General features: G+C 26.2%; 15 protein-coding genes across 15 annotated transcripts; 6 read left to right on the top strand and 9 right to left on the bottom strand.

The window, feature by feature from the left end:
- Positions 1–7,482: 7,482 nt before the first annotated feature.
- VNE69_10118 (insulin-degrading enzyme (IDE)) lies at positions 7,483–8,916 on the bottom strand (the record flags this gene model as incomplete). Its single annotated transcript, XM_065474841.1, has 1 exon — positions 7,483–8,916. One exon carries the CDS (start codon positions 8,914–8,916, stop codon positions 7,483–7,485), a length of 1,434 nt encoding a protein of 477 aa, XP_065330913.1.
- Positions 8,917–8,980: 64 nt separating this feature from the next.
- VNE69_10119 (putative GTPase) lies at positions 8,981–9,853 on the top strand (the record flags this gene model as incomplete). Its single annotated transcript, XM_065474842.1, has 1 exon — positions 8,981–9,853. One exon carries the CDS (start codon positions 8,981–8,983, stop codon positions 9,851–9,853), a length of 873 nt encoding a protein of 290 aa, XP_065330914.1.
- Positions 9,854–10,426: 573 nt separating this feature from the next.
- Positions 10,427–11,305, bottom strand: VNE69_10120 (cyclin-dependent kinase; the record flags this gene model as incomplete). Its single annotated transcript, XM_065474843.1, has 1 exon — positions 10,427–11,305. The coding sequence occupies one exon, from the start codon at positions 11,303–11,305 to the stop codon at positions 10,427–10,429; it is 879 nt and encodes a 292-aa protein (XP_065330915.1).
- A 294-nt stretch (positions 11,306–11,599) lies between these two features.
- VNE69_10121 (calponin transgelin) lies at positions 11,600–12,079 on the top strand (the record flags this gene model as incomplete). The annotated part of the gene is made up of 1 exon (XM_065474844.1): positions 11,600–12,079. One exon carries the CDS (start codon positions 11,600–11,602, stop codon positions 12,077–12,079), a length of 480 nt encoding a protein of 159 aa, XP_065330916.1.
- Positions 12,080–12,193: 114 nt separating this feature from the next.
- On the bottom strand, positions 12,194–12,490 carry VNE69_10122 (RecQ-mediated genome instability protein 2; the record flags this gene model as incomplete). Its single annotated transcript, XM_065474845.1, has 1 exon — positions 12,194–12,490. One exon carries the CDS (start codon positions 12,488–12,490, stop codon positions 12,194–12,196), a length of 297 nt encoding a protein of 98 aa, XP_065330917.1.
- A 79-nt stretch (positions 12,491–12,569) lies between these two features.
- VNE69_10123 (DNA repair RAD55-like protein) lies at positions 12,570–13,103 on the bottom strand (the record flags this gene model as incomplete). The annotated part of the gene is made up of 1 exon (XM_065474846.1): positions 12,570–13,103. The coding sequence occupies one exon, from the start codon at positions 13,101–13,103 to the stop codon at positions 12,570–12,572; it is 534 nt and encodes a 177-aa protein (XP_065330918.1).
- A 185-nt stretch (positions 13,104–13,288) lies between these two features.
- VNE69_10124 (V-type proton ATPase subunit C (VMA11)) lies at positions 13,289–13,753 on the top strand (the record flags this gene model as incomplete). Its single annotated transcript, XM_065474847.1, has 1 exon — positions 13,289–13,753. One exon carries the CDS (start codon positions 13,289–13,291, stop codon positions 13,751–13,753), a length of 465 nt encoding a protein of 154 aa, XP_065330919.1.
- A 360-nt stretch (positions 13,754–14,113) lies between these two features.
- VNE69_10125 (uncharacterized protein) lies at positions 14,114–14,377 on the bottom strand (the record flags this gene model as incomplete). The annotated part of the gene is made up of 1 exon (XM_065474848.1): positions 14,114–14,377. The coding sequence occupies one exon, from the start codon at positions 14,375–14,377 to the stop codon at positions 14,114–14,116; it is 264 nt and encodes an 87-aa protein (XP_065330920.1).
- A 395-nt stretch (positions 14,378–14,772) lies between these two features.
- On the top strand, positions 14,773–15,159 carry VNE69_10126 (transcription initiation factor IIA large subunit (TOA1); the record flags this gene model as incomplete). The annotated part of the gene is made up of 1 exon (XM_065474849.1): positions 14,773–15,159. One exon carries the CDS (start codon positions 14,773–14,775, stop codon positions 15,157–15,159), a length of 387 nt encoding a protein of 128 aa, XP_065330921.1.
- A 330-nt stretch (positions 15,160–15,489) lies between these two features.
- Positions 15,490–16,536, top strand: VNE69_10127 (flap endonuclease 1 (FEN1); the record flags this gene model as incomplete). The annotated part of the gene is made up of 1 exon (XM_065474850.1): positions 15,490–16,536. One exon carries the CDS (start codon positions 15,490–15,492, stop codon positions 16,534–16,536), a length of 1,047 nt encoding a protein of 348 aa, XP_065330922.1.
- A 218-nt stretch (positions 16,537–16,754) lies between these two features.
- VNE69_10128 (origin recognition complex subunit 4 (ORC4)) lies at positions 16,755–17,819 on the bottom strand (the record flags this gene model as incomplete). The annotated part of the gene is made up of 1 exon (XM_065474851.1): positions 16,755–17,819. The coding sequence occupies one exon, from the start codon at positions 17,817–17,819 to the stop codon at positions 16,755–16,757; it is 1,065 nt and encodes a 354-aa protein (XP_065330923.1).
- A 267-nt stretch (positions 17,820–18,086) lies between these two features.
- Positions 18,087–20,243, top strand: VNE69_10129 (phosphatidylinositol 4-kinase; the record flags this gene model as incomplete). Its single annotated transcript, XM_065474852.1, has 1 exon — positions 18,087–20,243. The coding sequence occupies one exon, from the start codon at positions 18,087–18,089 to the stop codon at positions 20,241–20,243; it is 2,157 nt and encodes a 718-aa protein (XP_065330924.1).
- Positions 20,244–20,478: 235 nt separating this feature from the next.
- Positions 20,479–21,375, bottom strand: VNE69_10130 (ribosome biogenesis protein ENP2; the record flags this gene model as incomplete). The annotated part of the gene is made up of 1 exon (XM_065474853.1): positions 20,479–21,375. One exon carries the CDS (start codon positions 21,373–21,375, stop codon positions 20,479–20,481), a length of 897 nt encoding a protein of 298 aa, XP_065330925.1.
- Positions 21,376–21,543: 168 nt separating this feature from the next.
- On the bottom strand, positions 21,544–22,023 carry VNE69_10131 (transcription factor TFIIIB component B; the record flags this gene model as incomplete). Its single annotated transcript, XM_065474854.1, has 1 exon — positions 21,544–22,023. One exon carries the CDS (start codon positions 22,021–22,023, stop codon positions 21,544–21,546), a length of 480 nt encoding a protein of 159 aa, XP_065330926.1.
- Positions 22,024–22,361: 338 nt separating this feature from the next.
- Positions 22,362–23,354, bottom strand: VNE69_10132 (origin recognition complex subunit 1 (ORC1); the record flags this gene model as incomplete). Its single annotated transcript, XM_065474855.1, has 1 exon — positions 22,362–23,354. The coding sequence occupies one exon, from the start codon at positions 23,352–23,354 to the stop codon at positions 22,362–22,364; it is 993 nt and encodes a 330-aa protein (XP_065330927.1).
- Positions 23,355–26,118: the final 2,764 nt, after the last annotated feature.

Consider the following 26,118-nt stretch of genomic DNA (forward strand, 5'->3'; position numbering starts at 1 on the left):
TATGAATTTTAAGAAAAATATTGTAAGATTAGGATGTGTATAGACTTTCGACGATAGATCAAAAACGCTCCAAATACCCCGAAGAAATATGTAATGTGTACATAAATACTAAAAACAAAAATAAAATATAACTTTTGAATGTGATAATACTAGTAAACTCGATAGTTTGTACATTAACCAGTATGGATTTATAATGTATGAAAACAAAGAACGTGAAAATTTGAATGAAGTTTGTAAAACAAAAACATGTTCTACTCACAAATACCTATACTTCCCCAACTTTATATTCTGTATTCATTTACAAAATAACAGTCTATAGTAAACCTAAACAAAAATTCCCGTTAAAAGTTTTCAGTGTTTTGGGGACTTAAAAATAATTCAAAAAGTAGCGAGAAGAAAAACTGCAAATGCCATGTTTAATGGGGGCTGAAGAGGTGACACAGGCCGACGAAACGGACATTGTGAAGGGAATATTTGTCAAATTATCAATGGAAAAATATGAAACCATCAAAACTTTGCTGCGTTTGTTTAGACTGTTGATTTACAAAATATTTACCTGATAATTTAAATAGTACCCAATCGTACTCTTCTCATCATGAAACGATTATTTAAAAAATTCTAAACTGAACGATTTTACATATTGTGGGTATAAATCCTGCCTCAAAGCAGTAGATTTTATAAAAGGCGAGCACGGCGTTTGATAATTAATGATGTATTATAAACGAAGCGTAGAAGACTACCAATCAAATGTAGAAGTCCGATTACCATCTTAAATGTGTTATTATATCTAAAAGGGATCGAAGAAAAATCTATGTCCGTTTTTTCAGAAATATTTTGGCTCAGGATATACAATTCCAAAATTTAAACAATTTCCCGGATTTTTTTATTGATATATCAAAGTTTTGTAAAACAAAACAATTTTCGTTTTTGTTTGTTTTTCTCTAAGGGTCGCCTAGAGATCAAAGGTCTGGATCAGGCCGACGAATCATTTACCTATTTAAGAGTCAAATAAACATACTTGACCTTTCTTTGCATGATTTTTGCTATTTTTTAAAATAAATCGGGGTGATGTAATTAATTCTTTAGACTAAAGGCAAAGAAATCAAAATTAATATTGTAAATAAAAATATGATTATGTAAAAAATAATATGATGAAAATTTCCCTCGCCATGTAAATAAGGGTCAAGATTTTCCTTTAAATCAAAAAACAAGTACAAACATATGACTATATATATATGGTTAAGACCTTTATAGTTAATTTAAAATGGTTGTAAATAAAAACATGGAATTGGCAGATTTAATATTCAAAGTCTATATTTAAATTATGGAAATGATCCTAACTTTACTGATTCAAAAAATTGTCTTTTTGAAGCTTACTATACATATTGTACTAAACTCATATATAGCATTTCTTAATTTATAAAACATTGAAAATCAAATATATACAAGATCTAATATAAATAAGAGATGCCATGTATGTGAAAATTATATAAAATTTTTAAACGAAATTTACGGTCTGCTGTATAAATTAATAGAAGCTCTTCCAAGTAAATGAAATAAAACGGATGAGGAATTTGTAAAATTGTTGTTTAGTGTGCGCTTCATATAATAATACTTAACATTTTCTAAAAATAAAATTGTGTTTAATCGAAGATGACGCAATATAAATTTCAAAAGCATATTAACAAAAAAAAATATCAAAAATGTTTTTAATTGTGTTTAAATATTATTTCGCGCTTCGGTGATATGCAACCTCCTAAAGTGGTGCTAATGTGCTTAGCAATGCTGTTTTAGCCTGTCCGTAATAGTATCTTTGTAATTTTTTGATTTCAGTAAAATATATCTTTGACCTCTACTTTCTATCCTTATCGGTAAAAATAATTTTATGGAATTTTTTTTCTATAAATTTGAGATATTTGCTGTAGTTAAAAAAAAACTTGAAACAAATAGTCGTAATAAATATTTTGCAATTATTTTCTTGTTGATATAATGCCGCACATAGATTTTTATATGAATCTATAGATATGTATTTATCATAAATATTTATCTTTTTGTATGTTGTTTAGATTTTCTTATGTATAAGAATAATTCAATCAAATAACACATTCGCATATACTTGGATTTAAATTATATATAACTTTTATGGGTTTTTTGAACAAGTTACTCATAAGAAGGTTTTTGGGAGCATATCGATACATAACCGAAATGAAAGGGAAATAACAAACTTTAGAGTAATGATAGCATAATTATTTATCAAGAGCATACAATGGTTTACTTGGAATTATTATGACCAAGGCTTCTCTTAGAAAATTAATTAATAGTATTACTATGGCCTTACAACATCACTTAATTGAAATTATATATGGTAAAGATATTTACAATTAAAGGTATAAATTTGAAATATAGAATTTATACCATAAAAACAAGACTAGGCCAACAAAAATTTTCGTTTTGATATTAAAAATTTTGTTTCTACAAAAGACTTCTTTAAAAATATCAATCAATTTATTGGATATTAAGATACGTCAATTTAAATATTTCTGTTTTGCCTATTTTGTATATTATTTGCAAACGAATAATTTCTCGTTACATTGATGGGGTTGATTATTGTAAGTGTAGACGTTTTTGATTATGGTGTCTTTCCTATAGTATTAAAGATAAATTAATTATTAGAATTCTATAAATTTCTTATTATTTTTAAAACTTTTATGCTACGTAATCTAAAAGGCGCAGTTTGTTCCTTTTCGTATGACTAAATTGAAATTATATATCAACTAATCATATCTCAAATTACCATAAATTGAGATTTTCTATTTTTGTATCGTTTAAATTTTATTTTTTGCTTAGCATTAATTTTTTTTGTGATAGAAAGCAAAAAAAGCAGAGGCACGAATACTTGTCATTATTAATAATTTATTTTTTTTTAAAAAGAATCAATTGTCCAAAACAACTCTGCTAGATGTTATATAGATTTATGTGGATATCATATTGAAATTTAAAATAATTTTTATAGCTAATACTTTGAATTCATTTAATTTGTATCTCTATACAGATTATAAAATTTTGAGCATATTCAATGCAATTTGTTAGAAAAGAATAGCATTATGCTTAAGTTTTTACTATAATTATATTCATTTCTCAAGTTTATCCTAAAAAAATTGAACTGTTATCAAAAGATTTTGTATTTGTATATACATAAGATTTGATGCATTGAATGATTTGGAAATAAATAGGCTTCTGGATAGTTTTTTTCTCTTTCGAAAATAATCTAAAATGCAATAAAATTTTATAGCTTAAAGATATATAACACACCCCATCACTATTTAGTTGCTGCCATGGTCGTACTCATTTAGGTTAAAAAGCAAAATAAGCTTGACTATCCGCTATTACTAAGAGAATATTAACTAAAAACTACTATAATTTTCTATTCTGGCTATCTAAAAAAATGTATTTCTACAATTAATTTTTTTATCATATAATGTTCATCTTTTAATGTGTGGTTTTGATTCAGAGCAAAATTGCGATATTTTTACAAAACAAACGAATGGAAGAACAATTATAATAGGTCCATTGATTTCGTTTTATCGAATTCTCAAAATATACAAACAAATGGCTATGTTTACTCTACTCCAATAGACGAATACAATTCGCATAGTGCCTAAATCGCTAGCATTGCTCATAAACTTAGTGATATAATAAATAATAACTCTGAAAGTTAATATTTTTACTATCCAAGCGAGATATTATGTTTTGAAACAAATATCGTGCATTTGATTCCCGAAAATTATTACTGGAAGATGTATCGAAGATGTGAAAAGATAAAATAATCCAATTTTTTTTAATTCACTTAAATATTTAATATTAAACATCGTAGATTTAAAACTTTTCAACCTGGAAATAATAGTGTATAAAGCTGGCATAGAAAGTATTTATAGGATATTAACAACATTACTAAAATTACGGCTTGCCCTGTCAAACGTGTATCAAACAACATAATTCTCATTGATCACAACAAACAAATAATTGCTAAAACTTGTAAAATCTTCGTTTAAAATCCGTTGTATGGTATCTTGGCGATTATAAAAAATAATTCAAAATTTTGTAATAATACAGACCAAAGAAAAAAGTTTAAAATAGAAGAGACAATAGATCGCTCTTAAAATCATATACTGGAATTGAAACAAGATGTTTTTATACCTTTTAACATTATTTTTTTATGAATGTGTTGTTTTCAAACATAAAGAAATAAATCACTATTTTAATTAATACGGTTTCGATTATGTCAATGTAAAATTTACTTTGTTGATTTTTTAAGTCATAATCATGTTTACTAATTAAAAACAAAATCTCTTCATAAAAAACTTTATGATTTTAAATTTAGTATCTAATAAAGCCCAGGATCAATCAAAAAATTTCTTTGTTTAAAGTTCAGGAATACGTCAAAACACAAAATTAATCATTTATTTTGGAATAAAAAAAAAATTAACGCATGTGTAAATCTCACAATAAGCATCATTCGATCTGTGTTTTGATCGGGATCTTAGTTTCAAAATATTTTTAGTCATGGTTATCGATCATTTTCAATTTTCTTAAATGTATATCAATGATAAAAATATTTTAAAATAGACAGGTTAAATTCGTTTTTTCCTTTGTAAATCATTCTTATAAGTTTAAAGTTCAACGCAGCGCCAAAAATGCTAGATTATAAATTTCGGCGTAAGGAGCCGTGCGCGCGATATGATGATTGTGGGGATTTTTGAGCTCGTTTGAATATGCAATACTCGGGTTACAGAAATCCATATTCGTATGAGGTCGCTTAGGACGAATTAGGTATAGATGCAAAAAAAAACTTTCCTAGAGCCAAAGTTCAATGGATACTGCGAGAACACTGCACCATCAAATTATATAGGTGTCTTTTAATGGGATAGAACCTCGTAATACTAGTTGAATAACATCACGTGGCTCCTCTTATCTTAATGTAAGACTTCTCCGCTTTGAATGCAAAGAAAAAAAAAGTGTAAATAACAACAGTTTATGGTCTCATTGTAGAGATTAAAGCTATTCGTTATAGACTAAGACAGCTAGTTGGAAATCTATTTCATCGAGGGTTTTTTATGTTTATCAGAGAAATTATATATGACGGAAATTTTAAACTTAAGTTGTTAAGTTTAAATAATAGATAATTTATCCTGTCTTATCTCATCTGTCGTCATAAGAGAAGTATCAAATTAATGCCTTTATTTAACAGTTTGATTATTTTTTTTTCTATATATTGTCTACATCTATAAACGCCAGTATATTCAACATCGGAGGTCTTTTCCCTATATTAATATGTATTAAAATTATATACATTTTTTTATAATATAAACATACAGTTTCGAAGGTTAATGCAATAAGCAAAATAACCGTTAAAAAATATTTTTGGCTTTTGTTAATCATCTGAACTTTACAATGGACACTTATATGACTTTTCTAGTTATTGCAACAAGTAAAATAAAAAATAGTCGCTTTTTGCACAACTTATGTGATTTTTCGCATTTAAAAGTTTTCTCTTACAGCTAAAGCTTTATTATTGCTAATGTACTCTGATGAACTAAACTTGTTTGATCATTAAAAAAAAATATTAAATTACAAAAATTAGCAAAAAAATCGAAAAATATTTTAAAAATGGTAAATTTTAGTATTTTAGTAGTATATGCCATTTTTTTAACATATCTAAGCATTTTTTATAAAAAAAAAATTCGCTTCAGTTTGCGAGAAGTTATCAAACAAAAAAAAATGTTTGGTAAAATGACAATATGTAAAGCATCGCGTCTTTATATAGGAAATATATAACGTGTCTAAGACGACAAAATATATTTTTAGGTTTCATTATAACAAAATCATTTTTTTGTAAACAATATATTAGATAAATGAAAATTGTACCCTCCAATATTCATGTACTTCTTGTCTGTATTTACCACTAAAAAATACAGCGACATTGAGTAGAAACATATGAACTAACATATAATACTCATGTGCCTTCATACCAAGTTGTAAAAAAAACCTGTCGACGCACATGCAACAACCACTATATTAAAGTCTTCTGGAAACATGTACAATCTATAACTAGCTTATAATTCTCTTTTGATATACAGACTTAATGATATAATCAATGATTGTAATGGAATTACTAAATTTTACTACCCAAGCCAAAAACTATATTATGAAAAAAGGTAGTCCATTTAATCTCAATAAATTATTGTATGAGGAGTCCAACATTGATGTGGCAAGATAAATCAATTCAAATTATATTTAATTATCTAGGAAGTTTAATATTAAACATCAGAGAACTAGGACTATGCGATTATGAATTTTTGACTAATAATGACAATGTAAATATAATTTATAATACATTTAAATCATTACAAAATTTTAATCGGCCTCTGTCGATAAAGTAACTAATATCGTCGAATTAATTAAGAATTACGTTGTAGTAGTTGCTAATTTTTTTATATTCTGCTTGAAATCCCTTTAGATAATTTTTTGGCGATTTATAAAAATAGAATAGATTCCTATAATATTAAAGACGAAAAAATGTAAAATTACAAACATTATTATACCGCTTTCAATGTGCCATTTTCGATTTAAAAGTACATGCGCAATTGCTTTTTTCAAATATTAAATTAATCAATCACTTATTTGTTAATTTATTACAACAAATTTAATCTATATTGATTGTTATTTGTTCGTAGTATTTACCAAATCAAGTATTTTTCTTATATAAATTGATATTAAAAATATTTAATTTTTAATTTTGTGTTATTGGATTATTAAAATTCATTTTAAGTTGCTAAATTTTCTTGTGTATCCCATATAACTTTAAAATAAAAAATTATTACCATCGCAGACAATAAAAATTTTCGGCAGTAGTTTAATAGGTCTGAATATAATGTAAGCAATTGTAAAGTGTTTCTAATATAAATATTAAACTGCTACCGTTTTTACGATGTATTAGCTAGTTACTTAATAATCTTTGTCGGATAAAATTTAATTGGCAACACATATAATACAGTTAAATTTACTTTTTTTCCTACATTAAAAACTTACTTATGATTTTATCAGAACGACAATGTTCTAAAAAAAAAGATATGTATTTTAAAAAGCTAAAGTTCGATTTACTGCCATATAATTTAATATATATTGTGGGTCATTTTGCTGCTCAGAAAAAAAGCAATAAAATGTATATCTTTGGACTACACAAGGCAAAAAAATAAACCAAACGATATGTTCGAAATAGAGTTACTAGATAAAATAAAAATTTGGGGATATGTACACTATATTTTAATTTAAGAAACTTGGCTTAAAAAATTTTTTAGTGAGTAAAATACATCACACAATTTTAAATTATAAAAACATACTCAAGTGTATGCATTTTTTTCTTTCGTTATATCCTTTTTACACTTCGTTTTCATAATTAAAAAAGATTTTAGCTGTAATTATTTATTTTTCATATTCAATACCATATATCGAATCCTTAGACTTAAGATTAAAACTATTCGAAGATACAAAAAATACCCATTCCTCTCTTTTTCTTATGCTATCCATTACTTCATTTATTAGTTCCTTGCTAGGTTTATTATTAAGATATTCATAATTCAATATATTTTGGATAGGTACCCTCATAATATTATCAGATATTTCTTCAATCATATCTATTACGTCTTCTTTTTCCCTATACATAAAATTAATTTCATTATGGTCTACCATTTTTTGAATGTCTGAACTCAACATTTCATAATTTTTTAAAAAATTTTCGATCTCATTTACTACAAGTATTGGATTTTCAAACCCTTTATCAGTTAAAAATACAGATATTTTAAATATTCCATAGTATTTTATCGGCCTTATATACACTGACATATCATAGGCTAAATTGAGATCTTTCAATATTTTTATACATCCTTTATCTTCTTTTAATATATCTTCTATTAAGACATCAAATAATAAATTGTTTATATTTGGATGCAAAGTTTTTATATTGATATCCAGTCGTTTAGTATCTTCAATACTTTTCAGTTTTAGAAGTTTGTTTACACAGTCTTCCTTAAAAATTTTATCACTATCGTTGTATTGGCTCCATAAATTGTACCAGTTTACTTTTTTCACATTTTGAATATACTCATTATATCTAGTGCATGGGTATTTTGTTAGTGATGTATTATTCGTATTATTGCTTGTTTTTTCCGATGGAACATCATTAAAAATTTTAATTATCTCTTCCATTTCTTCAATAGATTTATTACTGTAAACAACACAGGCCATTCTATCTGGATGATATTTATTATTGTAAAAATCTATCACTTTCTCTCTTATATTTTTAATTCTAAGCGTATCAGAGTTACCACAATCAAATCTACTTTCCTCTAATTCTTCTTTATAACACAGTTGTAAAAATCTTTCTCTTCTATTTCCATCATTACTAACAGTCCCAAGGAATTCTGAATTCACTGCAGATATTTCTCTATCAACAGAATCTTTATTAAATAACGGTCCAATAAAAAATTGTGCAAATCTATCTAAAGCATCATTAAAATATTTATTACTAACATCAAAATAATACACAGTTGAATCATTACAAGTATACGCGTTACTACTGCCATTATGCATACTAAGAAAATTCATATAATCATTTTCATCTGGATATTTTTCTGTACCCATAAACAACAAATGTTCTAAAAAGTGTGCTAACCCGCTTATTTCAGTTTCATCAAAAGATCCAACATTTACACAAAGCGAACAACCAGATTTATCAGCTTTTTCATCAGAAATTAGTAAAACTTTAAGTCGGTTTTGTAATACAACGTATTTATAATTATTTGTATCCATTTTATTTTTAATAATATCAGTTGTACTAAAAATAAAATTATTTTTCATCTTTTTTTAATATTTGAGGGTAAATTAATATTGAAAAATAACGGTTTTTTTAGCCCACGATATTATGGTCGATAAAAAAAGAAAAAGTAAGCGATTGAGTACTAGAAAAAAAAATAAAATAGTCAAAAAGATTAGAAAACAAGATAAAGATAGAAGAAAAGAAGCCATATTGAAACGAAAGAGTAGATCCAAGATTCCTAAACATATTTTAATGACAGATGAAGATGTTCAACGGCTGAATGATATCAAAAATAATGAACGAAGTCGTAAAGAATTAGTAATTGAGAAAGAAGATGCATTTAAAAAGTTTTTAAATGATAATGAAATGTTTTTAGTTATTGTTGATCCCAGAGATATTTACAGTCTCCCTAAATTTGATATTTTCGGCGATAAGCCGTTTTATCTAGTTTTAAATTATAAAAATGATATTTCTTTAGAATATCTTTTTGAGTTTAAAAAAATTAATAATTCGTTTATTGTTTCTAAAGACAGTTCTGATGAAAGATTAAGAAATTGGAATAATGAATTTAATATTTTTGTTGGTAAAAATGATTTATCAGTTGGTATTTTAGGAGAAAAACGTGTTGGTAAAAATTTTGTAAGAAATATGGTTTCTAATAGTAAAATTTTTACTCTTGATTCTGAACAAGGAATTAAAAGTCTTTTAAGAGGTTGTTTGACTATGAGAGATGTGCTTTATAAAGATTTAATTAAAAAATTAATAGAGACACAAATTGATAAAGAAAAGTTAAGTCATCATTTTTCTATACAAATTTTCGACTCATATGAATCTTTTGTTGAATTGTTAAGTGAGAAGTTTGGGATACATAAAGATAAACATGAAAATGTTGCCAAAATTTTATTAGATGAGTTTTATAAAAAAAATATTTTATTTTTTTATGATTTGAATAAGGAATTACAAATTATTTTTAAATAAATTTACTAATTTTTAATAAATATTTCTTTATATTATTTTTAAAATATTAAATAATTTTTATTTTTTCAAAAATTTCATTTCTTTTAGTTTTTCTTTGAGTTGTATTTTGTTGTTTTTCATATTCAAGTATAAATCTTTTAATTCTGAGTATTCATCTAATAAGTCATATAATTCTTCTTGTTGTTTTGTTTCATTTTCCATCAAAATGGGGCGTTTTTTATATTTTTTAAGTAATATAATACATTATTATATATGATACATTATTTATCTTATTGTGCATGTTATATGTCAAGGAACAGCTCTTCAATGGTCCCAAGGCTACCTCAGAGACTCGAGGATACCATTAAGTAGATATTTCCTCCTTTGTATTAATAGGTTTTTGGAGGGAAAATACACCGAGTTTTTTTTTAAAACATAAAAAGAGAATCATTCCTAGAATATTATAAAAAAGATTTGTAAACAATTTAATAGTAATAATTCTTCTAAGACTGTTGGACGAACAACAGTCTACATAACATTTTTAAAATTGTTATTATAAAAATTTCTCAATAACTTTTTTTTTATTAATTTTTTTTATCTTGGTAAATCTTTAGGTAGTGTCGCTTTGGGTTCATTTTTAAAATATTTATCCATTAGTGCAGAATACACATCTATTCTTTTATTAGGATCAAAAATGAAAAATTTTTTCATCATCTCCAATGTTTCTTCACTAGCCGCACTAAACAATTCTTCCAATTTAATAGCATCTTTCTCATTAAATTTAATATACCCAGATAATTCTTTTATACTTTTATATTCTTCTTCTTTCGGTGTCCCAAATACTTTAAATATAAGATTTAATTGTTCCAAATCCGATTCCCCTGCAAATAGTGGTACTCTTAACATTAATTCCGCGAATATACACCCAATTGACCACATATCCACTGACATTCCATAAATTCTACTACCTAATAACAATTCAGGCGCCCTATACCATCTAGTTACAGCTTGACTAGTCATATTCCTTCCTATACTTCTTGATAACCCGAAATCCGCTATTTTTATTATATTATTTTTATTAATTAATATATTATTTGGTTTTAAATCTCTATGTATAATAAATTTCTCGTGTAAACTATAAACACCAGTAAGAATCATAATCATATAACTTTTAATATCTGATGGTAAAAAGATTATTGATTTGTTTCTTATAAGTTGTTCTAAATCAGTTTCTAAATATTCTAAGACTAAATGAATATTGTCGTTTTTAATATAAATATCTTTTAAATTAATAACGTATTTATTTTTGATTTTTTTTAGAGATTTGATTTCTCTTATGGCTGAGATATCGAAGCCCATAGAGTTTTTAGTTTTTTTTATTTTTTTTATAGCTACAAGTTCGTTGTTTTTTGAATATGCTTTGTAAATTGTAGCGTATGTTCCTTCTCCTATTTTCTTTTCTTTTGTGTACATATTAAAGGGATAAAGAATGTTATGTTTTAAAAAATTTGCAAAAAAAACATCTTAGAAAAAATAAAAATTAAAATTTTAATGAATTTTTTGTAAATTTCTTTAGATGATTATCTCTACGTAATATGTAAACAAATATCTTAATTTTTATTTAACAAATTGTTCTATATGTAAAAAATTAAATATAGAAAATTTGTTAATATTGTATTAAATTTAATATTTAATAAATTGTTCTATATTTAAAAATAACATAATTTTAAATTTTTTATTTAAAATTTTTCACTTTTTTTTTACCCCATGGATGAAATTTTAAATTGGATTTCTTTAATCTTAGGTGACGATTTCTCAAATCTTTCTTTCGCTTCCGCTCTAAAAGACGGCACTGTTTTGTGCCGTCTTTTAAACAAGACTTGTGGTTACAATATAATTTATAAGAAATCTCCTCAGTTGTTTGTACAGAGGGAGAATATTTGTGCATTTATTAATGGTCTAAAGAAGTATGGTATTTTAGAATATGAGCTCTTTCAGACTGTAGATTTATTTGAGGAAAAGAATCTTAAACAAGTTTCTATTTCTTTGTATGCTTTAAGTCGTCAGTTACAAGTGAAGAAAGAGTTCCCTGGGCCTTTTATAGGCCCCAAGTTAGCCGAGAAGCAGAAGATTGAGTTTTCTCAGGCTGTATTAGATAAAGGGAAGTATGGGTTTAATTTGCAGATAGGATATGATCCTTTATATGAGAAGATAACAGATGAAGAATTTAAGAAGTCAACTTTATAAACTAAATAATAAACTATTTTATTATTTAATAAAATAGTTTATTATTTAATAATGTAGTATATAATTTAATATATAATATGTAATATATAATTTATATTGTAGTTTATATTCAGTTTATATTAGTTTTAAGGTTATGACTTCTAAGGTATGGAAAATTGTCTCAAATAAATCTGTGACTTTATATTCCGGACAGTAAATTCTTGTCTTCTTTTTATTATGAAATATCTTACAGAATATTACTAGTCTTTTATTTGGTATCTCCAGACCAGGCTTCTTATAAATTTCTATATCTCCCGTATAGTCCAAGAATAAGAATGTCTTAAGGGAGTTCTTTACACAAATACCCGCCATCTCGACATTTAAAGCCTTTTCATCTTTAAGATCTTTAACAAGAACTTTATATCTTATCATTGAATAAAAGAAGGGTTATATCTTATACTGAATTATATCTTATACTAACTTATACTAACTTTATGTCTTATATCTTATACTAATTTATACTGATTGTTGTTGAGTTTATTTCTATTGTATATTTATAATTTAGTTCTATTGGACATTTCACTATCTCTAATCTAATAACTCCTTCTTCTTTATACATTTTATATCTAGTATTGACTTGATATTCCCACTCTAGTCCCAGTTTGTAACTATAAGTCATCTTATAACTCAGAGTACTAGTAGTATTTACTACTAGTACTCTGAGTTTATATTTATAAATCATCTTCTTAAGATACAATACAAGTCTAGATATCTTATTATGACTAGTATCTACGATACTAGACAAGTTATCTATAACTAGTAACTCGACTTTATATTCTTTACAGAGTTTTATAGAAGAGAAGATGTCTTCTAGAGACTGGACTAATTTAATAAGAAGATTCCCTTCTGGGCATCTTAGAATGGGGAAATTAGTAGTACAGAGATACATAGTGAAATATTTCTTACTTTCTTCTATACAGAGAGCAGTTTTCCCAGTATTTGATTCACCACACAATTCAGTAAGCCCGAAGTATTTCAAGCACATCTCAAAGGGGGGCAGAGCAAAAAGTAATGTATAATATAAAATATGTATTAAGACTACATTTGTATAATGCAAATATGCATAATATATAATGCATAAAGAAATATTACAATATATTACATAATATACATAATATATAATGCATAATATAATACAATATATTATTCATATTATGCACCCCCTAAATCATGTTGGGAAATTTAGAAAGTATTCCTTACTTGATCATCTCTCTGGGTCTCATCTTCCTCATTTCTCTGACTTCTTATGGCTCATGCTATGGAATGACTCTCGCCGCCACTTCCTCCTCCCTTTATGCGCATAAAAAGCAAGTCATGACTTACTCCTACATAGCCACAATCATGTCATCCTCAATCTTCTTCCAGGCCTTTATTCTCGTCATGATCATCTTGTCAAGGATGGAAGGAGACTACACTATGAATATGTCTCTGGCTCATACACTGGCCTGTCTTATACTGGGCGGGACAGGATACGCAGTGGGGATACTCATGGGGAATATAAGTAAAGAAGGATTTAAGAAATTATATAAGGAAACAAAATTTAATATAAGCTTTGTACTACTGTATGCAACATCAGAAGTGATATTATTATTCTCATTTATGGCGTCACTTATACTAATATACACTGGAATATAAAATAAACTAAAATGGGAGATATTTATTTATTATATTATATTATATTATATTATATTATATTATATTATATTATATTATATTATATTATATTATATTATATTATATTATATTATATTATATTATATTATATTATATTATATTATATTATATTATATTATATTATATTATATTATATTATATTATATTATATTATATTATATTATATTATATTATATTATATTATATTATATTATATTATATTATATTATATTATATTATATTTATGCTATTTATGCATTGTATATTAATATGCATAAATAATATAAGCATAAATATTATATTATTAGCATAAACTTACATAAATATTTATATAATATTTACTTAACAAGTTTTATTGTAGAAATCTGAGGACTGCTCTTCTTCATACTCTACTTTCTTTTTACTCCTCTTATTATTTATAAACTTCGCAAGTAGAACAAACTCCTTAAGAAAAACAGGCTTCCCGACTAATTTACTCAATCTTAGAAAAGTCTCTTTTAAATCTTCAGTCAAGTTTAATTCATCACAGAGTGTGTAATACAACCTGAGAATATCCAAATCAGAGTCGACTCTTTCTTGAGTGTAGAAATCTGGAGGAATGAGCATGTGTGTGAGTTTGTTTGTATTTTGTTTTTTTATAAACAAAAAAACAAACAAAAACAAAATAAAACTAAAACATAAATATTTTAAAAATATTTGCATAATTATAACATATTATTAATATTATGTATATTATTTTAGTAATATTATGTATATTATTTTAGTAATATTATAATTGATGTACTATAATTCATTATGCAAATATCTTATAATAAACTTATATTATATATATTATATATATTATTATTATATATATTATTATTATATATATTATATTTCATATAGTATAATTCATATATTACATTATGCAATATTTCTTACTTGATTTTTTATACAACCCCGCTTTCCATTTTTTTTTCCTTTTTATATTCAATTTTTTATATTTTTTTTACCCCCTAAAAATGAATATCGAAATGTCAAGAATCTACACTGATTTAATAGAAGAAGTCCTCACAAAACTGGAAATAGAAGGAGAACCAGAAGGAATAGGCAGAAATATAATCTTCGACATCCAAAAAGGATGGAGGAAAAATATAAGAGAATGGTATGAAAATCCAAAAAAAGAAGAAAATAAAGAAAAATCTGTAGACACATCTTCTACAGATTTATATTTGTCATCTGATGAAGAATATGAAATGATGGAAGAAACTTCAAATTTCTTAATGTGTATGTATGTGAAAGTATCAAGGACCAAATGTAAATATAAATGTAATTTTAAACAAGGATTTGTTAATTTAGGGAATGTGGATTTTGCATTTAGTAATGCGCAGGGTGAATTGGAATGGTAAATTAAAATTGGACTTTAGCGCATACAAAAAAATATAATATCTTATAATTATATAATGTGTTATAATATCTTAAAATGTGTGTTAGTATTATATATGTAAATTTTATTTATGTTTTATGCTGATGTAAATTCATGTTTTTATAATAGTATAAATTTATATTTATAATTTATGCGCATAAATATAAACCAAAATAACTTATAAAAACTATATAATAATGAATACTATATAATATATGAATACTATATAAAACAATATAATATATGAATACTATATAATATATGAATACTATATAATTTTTATTTCATTAGTGCTGTGTTGTATCCCTTAATAATGGGTATAAAACAACTAAGTGCTGTTTTAAAAGAAAACTGCAAAAAAGGTATAAAAGAAAAACCAGTCGCATCATACACTTTTAAAAAGATAGCCATCGATATCTCAAACTTCATCTACCAATTTCTTATCGCCGTCAGATCTAGTGGTAATCCACTAGGCTACGGTGACATACCAACTTCCCATTTAATAGGCATGTTCTACAGAACTCTAAGAATAGTAGAATCAGGAATAATTCCAATCTTCATTTTTGATGGTAAACCACCCGAATTAAAAATTTACGAATTAAAAAAACGAAAAGAAAAACGAGAAAAAGCTGATGAAGAATTAAAAATAGCAGAAGAATTAGAAAACAAAATTGAAATTGAAAAACAAACTAAAAGGAAAATCAAAGTCACTGATGAACATGTAAAAGATTGTAAAAAATTATTAGATTTATTAAAAATTCCTTATTTAACTGCACCAAGTGAAGCTGAAGCTTTTTGCGCTTATCTTTGTAAACAGAAAATTGTACACGCTGTAGCTACAGAAGATATGGACACTTTACCATTTGGAGGATTAAAACTTTTAAGAAATTTTTCGGCTGGTGTAACAAAAAATCAAAAAATTATTGAATATAATTTAGAAGAATTATTAAAAGATTTAGATATGAATTTAGATGAATTTATAGATTTGTGCATTTTATTGGGATGTGATTATACGGAATCTTGTAAAGGTATTGGACCTAAAAAAAGTTTGATATTTATAAAAAAATATAAAAATATTGAAAATATTTTTAAAAATGAAAAAATTGAAAAAAATGAATTATTTAATTTTGAGAAAGCTAGAGAAATATTTAAAGAGTTGAGTAGTATAGAAGTAGATATTGATGAGAGAGAAATGAATATTAAGTGGGATGAAATAGATATGAAAGAGATAAAAAAGTATTTGGTAGAAGAAAAAGGATTTGAAGAGAAACGAGTTGAGAATGGGGTGAATATGATGATGAAATGTAGAAATAAAGCGAAGCAATCAAGTCTTGATGCATTTATTAAAAAGAAACAATAAACTTATTTTAATAATATTGTAAATATATAATAAACTAAATTTAATAATGTTGTAAAATAGGTTAAGAGATTTTTACTGTAGAGATGATGCTGAAGTGTCTTTACATTGTAATGTGTATAAAAGAAGGCATTTTTTTATAAAAAGATCTAGTTTTTATTTTATAACTAGAGCTGACATTAGATTTTAATTAATAATATTTTTAGATACATCAGTCTTATTTAAATTATCTTTTTATTTAATAAGTTTTTTAAGTAGTTAGGCTTCCCTGTCATATTTATAAATCTTCTCACACATGTCTCATTTATCAATATATTCCCTTTCTCATTTATCAGATTATATTCTACTAGTTCGCAATATGCTTCAAATATCTCGTCATCTCTCAACTTCTTTAGTTCTTTACAAGTTATTATAAATTTCCTAAATTCTCTTACCACATCATTAAAGAGTACTTTTCTAGTACAAGACATAAGTAAAATGGCCAAATGAGGAATATTTAGAATATTTAACATGGAATTTAGAGTGAACGGGGAGATGTCATGTTTTAACCTGTAGAAAATATTGACTAAATTGTTAATGTCTCGATTTGACTCGTATTCGCGAGATAAAAGATCTAAATATTCTTGAGAGAGCATTTTCCTTACAAATTCATCATTAGAAATTGGCATTTGATCTTGTAATATTGAATTAATTATTGTGTGTTTATCATCTTCTAATATTAGATTAAGTGTGTGTTTATCATCTTCTAATATTGAATTAAGTATGTGTTTACTGTCTTTAATTTTCTTCTTACTTCGTAATTTCGTATTTGTCTGTACGGCGGCACTCCGTTTTGGTCTCCCTGTCGTTTTTCTTGTTATATTAGTTTTATAAATTAAATATTTATAATATGATAAATATTCACTCAGACTTAAACTTCTCAACAAACATATTTGATTAGAAAAGCGACTTCTTACTCGCTTCTCCATATTGTCTATCGCCAATATATTCTGAGTATAAAAAATCACTTTACATTTTTTTATATTACTAAGATCCAAATAGTAATAAAGAAGTGGATTATTAGTATCAAGCTTGATAATAATAAGAGACTTGTCTTTTATATCTTTTTTGGTCTTGATATCTTCAATATTGTAATTTAAAGACTGGAAATGTGCCTTGAAAATTGAGAGTGCATTTTGTAAAATAAAAATGTCAGTGGAGATTAGTAGAATATTGGAGTTTTGGTGTAAATATTTTATAGAAGAGATAATGTCTTGATTAAAAATATGTGAAATGAAGGAATCCATCAAGGGAAAAAAATGAGTACAAGAAAAGATAAACAAGAGATTTCTTGAATGTGCAATGAAACATAAGAATAATTTAGTAAAAATATAACATCATTCAGAAATATTAAAAATACATTGTAACTAATTTTTACTACAAAAATGCAAGATCATTTAGAAATTATTACAAATATAATATCATTAAGATATTTTCTTCTTTTTGGAGTTTGTTTGTTTCTTGAAACAAATTGTTTCAAAAAAATATAAATTTGGAAATTTCTTCACCCTTGCATGAATTCCGAAGATTCAAATCTCTGGTTGAAAAAACTAATCAACACCAAGAACTTTGATCCCTGGCTTGCCGTATCTTTCCTCTACCGGTACCCCACAGTAGGAATCCACGAGTACATTTGTAAAAAACTAAAACATTACAATTTACTAATTATAATTCCCCAATTAGTTCATGTTTTCCTTTACCACTCAGATTCAGAAATAAGCAAACCTCTTTACAATTTATTGAAAAATTCTTCTTTAAAAAATAGAAAATTTTTCTTAGCTTTATATTTCTATTTAAAAGGATCTATAGAATTAATAGATTCTAAAAAATCTATTTTTTGTTATTTTTTAATATGTGACATATTTAAAGATGAATTACGATATAATAATAAGAAGATTTTAGAAGCACAAATTTATTATAAAAAAAGATTTAGTAAATTACCAGGAATTTTTAAAGATAAAAAAAGTATATCAAATTTTGATGGTATTTTTTTATGTTTTTTAAGATCAGTTTTCTGGGTAGTAGATTTGAAAATGTTTAAAAATATAAAAGATTATGAAAAGATTTTTTTACAAAGTAAAAATATATCAAAAATTAATTTTAAATCTGATTTTAGAGGATATGCTTTTAGATCTGATTTAATTAAGAGTAGTATTATATTTATAGAGTATTTAATAGATATAAGTAAAAGACTTAATAAATTACCAAAAAGTTTAAGACAAAAAGGATTAGAAATGGAGCTTAAACTTTTAAATTGTAATTTACCAGGGAGAATTACTTTACCATTTTTTAAGATGAAATATTTATTAAATATTAAAATTGAGAAATGTACAATATTAAATTCGGCAGAGAATTGTCCATTTGTAATAGTCATGGAAGTGGCGAATGAAAAGAGTAAGAAGAATAAGATGGATATTAAGAATGCGTCATTTATAATGAAACAATTGAATGCCGTGTCAGGGATGACATATATTTCTGAAAGTAGTGGAATTAAAGAGAATGTTTTAGTATCTCTTGAGCAGATCTTAGACATAGATCAAAAATATGAAGAGTCAGAAGCAAATTTAGATGATGTAGAAGCAAATTTAAAAGATTATAGTAATATAAGAGATGATACAAAAGACAATATCAAAGATGGTCTAGATAATATCAAAGATGGTCTAGATAATATTGATGGTTTAGATATATTAAATATGAATTTACTAAATTTAAATGGTACAAATGACATAGTAGACATGTCTAGTGTATTCTTCATGAATAAAAAAGAAGAAAATAAAAACGAAGAAAACAAAGATAAAGAAATTCCTGAAGAACACAAAAATGAAGACAATCCTGAAGAAAATATTAAGATAGACGATAAATCTAATCCTTATGTTAAATTAAAAGACTATAAGATGGTCAGTATGATCGTCAAGACAGGCTCAAGTCTCAAACAAGAGATAATTGCTTATCAAATACTCTCAGTCATGCAGGAGATCTGGACAGAAGAGAAGAAAGACATTTGGATTAAAGTCTACCAAATATATTTCGTCAATAATAACGCAGGCCTAGTTGAGACAGTGACAGACGCCTACTCAATCCACAAGATCAAAGAGATAGGAAAACAAGAAAACAGGAATTTCAGCCTCAAGACATATTTCATAGACAAATACGGAGACCAAACTGAAGAATATAAAAAGGCCACACACAATTTTCTGATTTCTCTAGTGGGATATTCTTTGGCTTGTTATTTGTTACAAGTCAAAGATAGACACAATGGGAATATTTTATTAGATTCCCAAGGCCACTTGATCCATGTGGATTTTGGCTTTATTCTCGGGGATCACCCTGGATTTTATTGTGTAGAAATAGCGCCTTTTAAGTTTTCCAGTGAATATGAGGAATTAATTAGAGATTTAAGTGAAGATTTCAAGATTTTATTTTTAGAAGGCTTTTGTGCCTTAAGACGACACAGTGAGAGACTGTGTCGAATTTTAGAGATCTTGTCAGAGAATTCTGATATGAAATGTATAAATAAAAAGACACTGAGTAATTTCAAGGATAGATTGAAATTAGAGATGAGTGATAAAGAGATAGAAGCATATTGTTTATTATTAATTAATAAGAGTTATAATAGTATGGGAACAGGCCTATATGATTCATATCAATATTTCTCTAATGGGTATCTTTAGAAGCACTATAAATGAAATATGTATAAGACATATAATTATGATTATTGGACTGACATATATTTAGTATTAGACATATATATAGTATTAGACATATATTTAGTATTAGACATATATTTAGTATTAGACATATATTTAGTATTAGACATATATTTAGTATTAGACATATATTTAGTATTAGACATATATTTAATATTAGACACATAAATAATAAATCACATTTTAGCATATTTATATTTTATTCCACTTTGATGGCCCGAAACCAGTCGGGAATAAATCCAAAATCTGAACAGTAAAATGTCCGCATATTCAAATCATCAAGTCCAAGGAAAATCACCCCTCCTAAAATATCAAATGTATTTATAGGACACTCTACATTTATTCTATCAATTATTTCATTCTCAGAAAATATGATAACTTCTTCCTTGTCTACACTCACTACTGATTTCCCTACCATCTTAATCTTCCTTATACTCTCTTTATGCGCATAAATATTTAATTCCTTTTTAGATCTCAAATCAAAAATCTTAACTTGGCCAGGGGCGGAGCCAGTGGCGAAATTTAAGCCATTTTCAGAAAATGACAAATTTACTAAATCTTCATCTTCCACTGTACTAATAATTTCTTCAGATCTCTGATCTATAAACTCAATCTTTTTATCTCCACAATATCCTATAAGCCCGTGTACATTATTAATATCACAAGACATAATCTTCTGTAAATTTGTTTTATAAGATTCTACGAATCTCCCTTCTAAAAGATCAAATCTGTAAATATCTGGAGATTTACCACATGCTAGTAAATTTGCATTAAAATTATTCATTTTCAAATCATAGCACATTTTGGGCACTCTGATTCTTTCATGCATGCCGTATTTTACATGGAATTCTATGTACCTGTCAACTCTCAAGAGAGCGAGTTTCTCACAATTTTTTGTTAGAGATAAAATCTTTAGGGCGTCTGATTCTAAATGTCTGTCACTTTTCTGGGCGATATTTACGAGATCGTGGATTTTTACAGAAGGTTTGTAAGTTCCGACTGAAGCGAGGAAATTCCCACTTTCTGATAAGTGCATGTCTTGACAAGCGACGGGATAATCAAAATTCTTAATTATTTTTGACTCTTTAAATTTCATAAAAAAAATGTAAAGGGGTAAAATATTCTAAATTTTTTAAGATAATATATCTAATGTAATAATAATAATAATAATTTATTATAGTATTATTTTATTTCTAACATATATCTGTAATATCTAATGTAATAATAATTTACTATAGTATTATTTTATAAATTATTGTGTTATTTATTTTTTTATATAACTTTGTAAATTCTTATATTTCTCAGGACAAAACTTCTCTTTTTTATTTAATGATTTCTCTATCATCTTCTTATTCTTCTTCATTTCACCAATATACTTCATTTTACACATCTTTCTATCTTTATTCTCAAATATTCCACTAATAAGTGAAAACTCAAGTCCACATAAACTTAGAGCTTCAAAAAAACACTCTGTCTCTTTTTTAGTCCATCTGGCATTTTTCCTCTTCTTAGTGGCGTATGTATTTGATGTAACCAACTCATCATCTTCTATAACTTCCATGTCTTCAGATTTATTGAGATTTACGAACATTTCATTGTCGTCAAGACAAATCTCGCCGTTGACTAGTTTTAATAAATCAGAAGAAGTGGTAGTGGATTTTCTGATTTGTGGAGGCTTCTTTTTTGGCTTGTAAGAATTTTTAAAATTGGAGTTATTAAGATAGAAAATTAATTTTTTATCCATTTGGAAATAGGGGAAGAGAAATGAAAGATTTAAAAGGAGTAGAGAAAGAGTGAATGTGATCATGAATATGACATCTATTTACACAAAATGCCATACATCTATATAAAATGCCATATGTCTATATAAAATGCCATACATCTATATAAAATGCCATACATCTATTTGAGACTCATTTTAAAAACTATTTTATAGACCAATGCATTTTTATACACTAAAAACATATTCTTAAGATTTCCTAACAAGTTTTTTCAATATCATGAAAAAATCTTAGATTTAAAAAAAAAATTATATTTTTTTTCTACTTTTAATAGTACAAATGAGCTAAAAAAATTTTTATTTTATTTAAATTTTCGCTGTTTTAAAATATTGTAATCTTCATCATCTTGAAAAATCTTATCAATCTCCTCTACATCTTCTAAAATTATAATCTTCTCACTATAATCTTTAAACTTAATTATTCCTAAAGTACTAAACTTCTTTAAAAAATTAAAAAAATCATAAAAATCCAAAACACTAAGATTATTCGACTTACAAGTAAACTCAAAATTCTTAAAAATTGTACTAATACTAAAATCTTCACTATGTAGCACAATATTCAACAAAATCTTCTGATACTTACTAAGATTAGGTAAAATCATGTAACCGACTGGTAAAAAAGATTTATTAATCAACTTCGTCATCTCTTTAGATTCCTTAATATTTTCAACAAGACTAAAAGCTTTTCTAACATCTCCAAAAATCGAAGCAACTCTTCTTGATATTAATTCTACATCATAAATATTTACATCTTTATAATTACTACTAAGTATCTTTTTAAGCTTAACATGTGTGTATGGCTTAAAATCAACCCTATTTTTACCAAATCTACTACACACTTTTGATTCTAAAAATTTTTCGGGTAAATTCATAGTATTAGAAATACATATTAATAAAATTTTAGTGTTTTCTAAATATGCGAAATCTGTTAAATTGTAAAGAAAACTTTGTGATTTGTTGGTTAATAAATCAATTTCGTCTATAATTAAAATATGTTGAGTTTTACAAGTCATAAAATGGTTTCTTAAAGAAAATAAATTGTCGGTTTTTTTTGATTTTTGACATTTTAATTTATTGAAAATTTCTTTGTATATTAGGGATTTAAGCTTTAAATGACCTGCGTTTAAATAAATATAATCTTGGTTTAAATCTTTTAATACTTGTTTAATTGTGTGAGTTTTTCCTGAGCCGGGGACTCCGCTTATAAAAATGTTGGAATTTGATTCGTCAGTTAAAAATTTACGGATTTTTAGTTGTAAAGTTTTAAATTCTTGTTCACGGCCAATGACAGTCATTATGAAGGGCGGGGAAATATGATCAAGTTTGAAAATATTTTAAATATTAAAAATAAAGTTATGCATTGAATGTAAAAATTAATGAAATATCTTATTTTTGTAATAAGAAGTAGATCTTATTCTAAAATAAGAGAGGGTAAAAGCCATTGGGAGGTTGTGAATACGAACGCTGGTAATGACTGCTTGAAGTTAAAGACAGGAATAAAATTTCAAAAAAACTTATAAATTGTTTTATGGACAGGGACAAAAGTAAAAATTCATGTTGTCATGTATCCGGGGTACATGGCCATTTTTATAATATCTCTCTAAATAGTTTTTAATGTAAATATGTTTATTGATGGTTTTAGTCTCTCTCTTGGATTCTATATATTCCATATATACCATACCCTTCACAGACAGACTTTCTTTTATAGTTTATTTTTAATTTATTATTTCTTGTCAACACTAAACACAAACATTGGCGTACTTACGAATGTAGTAACGACCATCCAACTTTCGTTTGTTTGTTTGTGTGACTCATCATTACATGCCGTTTAAGATGTTTGACAGCTGGTTGTTTTGACAGTTGTCTATGTGATGTAGTCATGTACATCACATTCTGCCCTCTCCTAAAGCTTTAAATTTTTTAAAGATACCACTTCATTCTTATATATTCCTGACCACTCTTCATGTTTCAATATTATATTCGGCGGGTCTACTATTGCTTTATCTATAACACTACTTAACATTTTTTGCTTATTCTTCGTGTTTATACTTTCTAATATTTCATTTTTTTTCTTTCTTATTTTATATGTCTTCTTTTGTTTATATTTATCACGGTATTTTATTTTTATTAATTCATTACCTCGATTTCTTTTATTATCATCTTTTTTATTTTCTTTTTCTATATTTTTCATCGGATTGTTAAGCTTCTTGTCAATATCTGTATTTCTTTTGACAATTAAATCCTTCTCTTTTAATATATTTGTTCCAACTACATTCTGTAGTTTCTCATGGCTAAGCGTTTTCGCTATTATTTCATCATTTTTCGATGTTTCATGTTTTGTTTTCAATTCTTTTGAATTTTCTTTATTAGTTACTTCTTGATTTTTTATTTTAATGTTCTCGACTTTATTTTCTCTATTAAATACTACCTCTTCTGGTATGTTATTTTTCTTTATTTCTCTAATTGTAAATAATTTTTCTGGAACAATATTCGGCATTTTTATGTTTTCTAAATTTTTCTTAAGCTGCTCTGAGGTATTGTTTAGTCTAAAGCAATCCTCAGTATTGTGCGTACTGTTTTTATGGAGGCAGCACCATTTATTGTTCTTGTAACCGTCCTTTTCGGTCTCAAACTTGAATCTATCATTATGAACTGATTCATATGTCATTTCACGCCTTTTTCCTTCAAAAATCAAACACTCTTCCACTGTTTCTAAATACGTCATGGTTTCTTCGACGTTATTTTTTCCAAGCTCTAATATCTTAAGACGAGTGGAAAAACCTAATCCCAAGAAAAAACTCTCTCTTAACTTTCTTTCGTATTCTTTTCTCGTTAAGTTTTCTAGTCTAGCATACTGATCTACTAGATTCTTTATTTCAAACAAATATTCTTTAATGTATCTGAAATTAATTTGTTTACATGCCTGTAGCTTTAAATGTAGCATCTCAGGACTTGATCTTTGACTTACATTTTTTTCAATATATCTTCTTATTTTTTCTAAATCTGGTAATCCAAATATTTGTTGCAATGTGGGATCTCGCACTAATTCTCCTAAGGCGATTTTTTCTTTTTTAAAATCCCATTTTTTATTTCTGCTGATTCGGTTGAAATCCTCAAACCATGTATCTAGCTCCATTTCATTAAATTCTTTTATGTTTTTTATTATACTTAAGTTTTTTTTTACTTCTAAATCGATCTCTTCGATCGTATACTTAAATTCTAACGCTTCTTTAATTACTGCGTTGTTGTCCCCTTTTGATACTTTGTGGGAATTGAATTCAATTATGTCATGTATCCGGGGTACATGGCCATTTTTATAATATCTCTCTAAATAGTTTTTAATGTAAATATGTTTATTGATGGTTTTAGTCTCTCTCTTGGATTCTATATATTCCATATATACCATACCCTTCACAGACAGACTTTCTTTTATAGTTTATTTTTAATTTATTATTTCTTGTCAACACTAAACACAAACATTGGCGTACTTACGAATGTAGTAACGACCATCCAACTTTCGTTTGTTTGTTTGTGTGACTCATCATTACATGCCGTTTAAGATGTTTGACAGCTGGTTGTTTTGACAGTTGTCTATGTGATGTAGTCATGTACATCACACATGTATAAATAAAATATTTTATTGTAAAAAGACAGAATCAGCAAAACGAAGAAAAGCCACCAAAAACTTTACCAATAAAGAAAACCATCAATAATTGCGTTTACACGACAGCATACCTCGACGGCCCTGCTTGTAGGAGAAAGTTTTGTTCCCTTAGGTAACAGATCCTTAGTCATTTCTGACAACATATTTCGCAGACCTGACGAAAACACAACGCCTGGTTCAATACACCATTTATGAACACAACTCAGTTCAGCAGAAAAATACAACTTCAGTATCATGCCCAACCTCTTCCAGGTTAAAAATATGAAGAATTACTCGAAAGTATACGGTTGTAATCTCACCAGCAATGAATCTCCCACCACTAGAGTATAGCTGGCCCTACTTACTAGACAGCAGCCGAAGTTGATAAGACTTAGAGATTTGCACCTAGTTAAAAT

Source organism: Vairimorpha necatrix, chromosome 10, assembly GCF_036630325.1.
Source record: "Vairimorpha necatrix chromosome 10, complete sequence".
In the NCBI taxonomy this organism is placed as follows: Eukaryota; Fungi; Microsporidia; family Nosematidae; genus Vairimorpha; species Vairimorpha necatrix.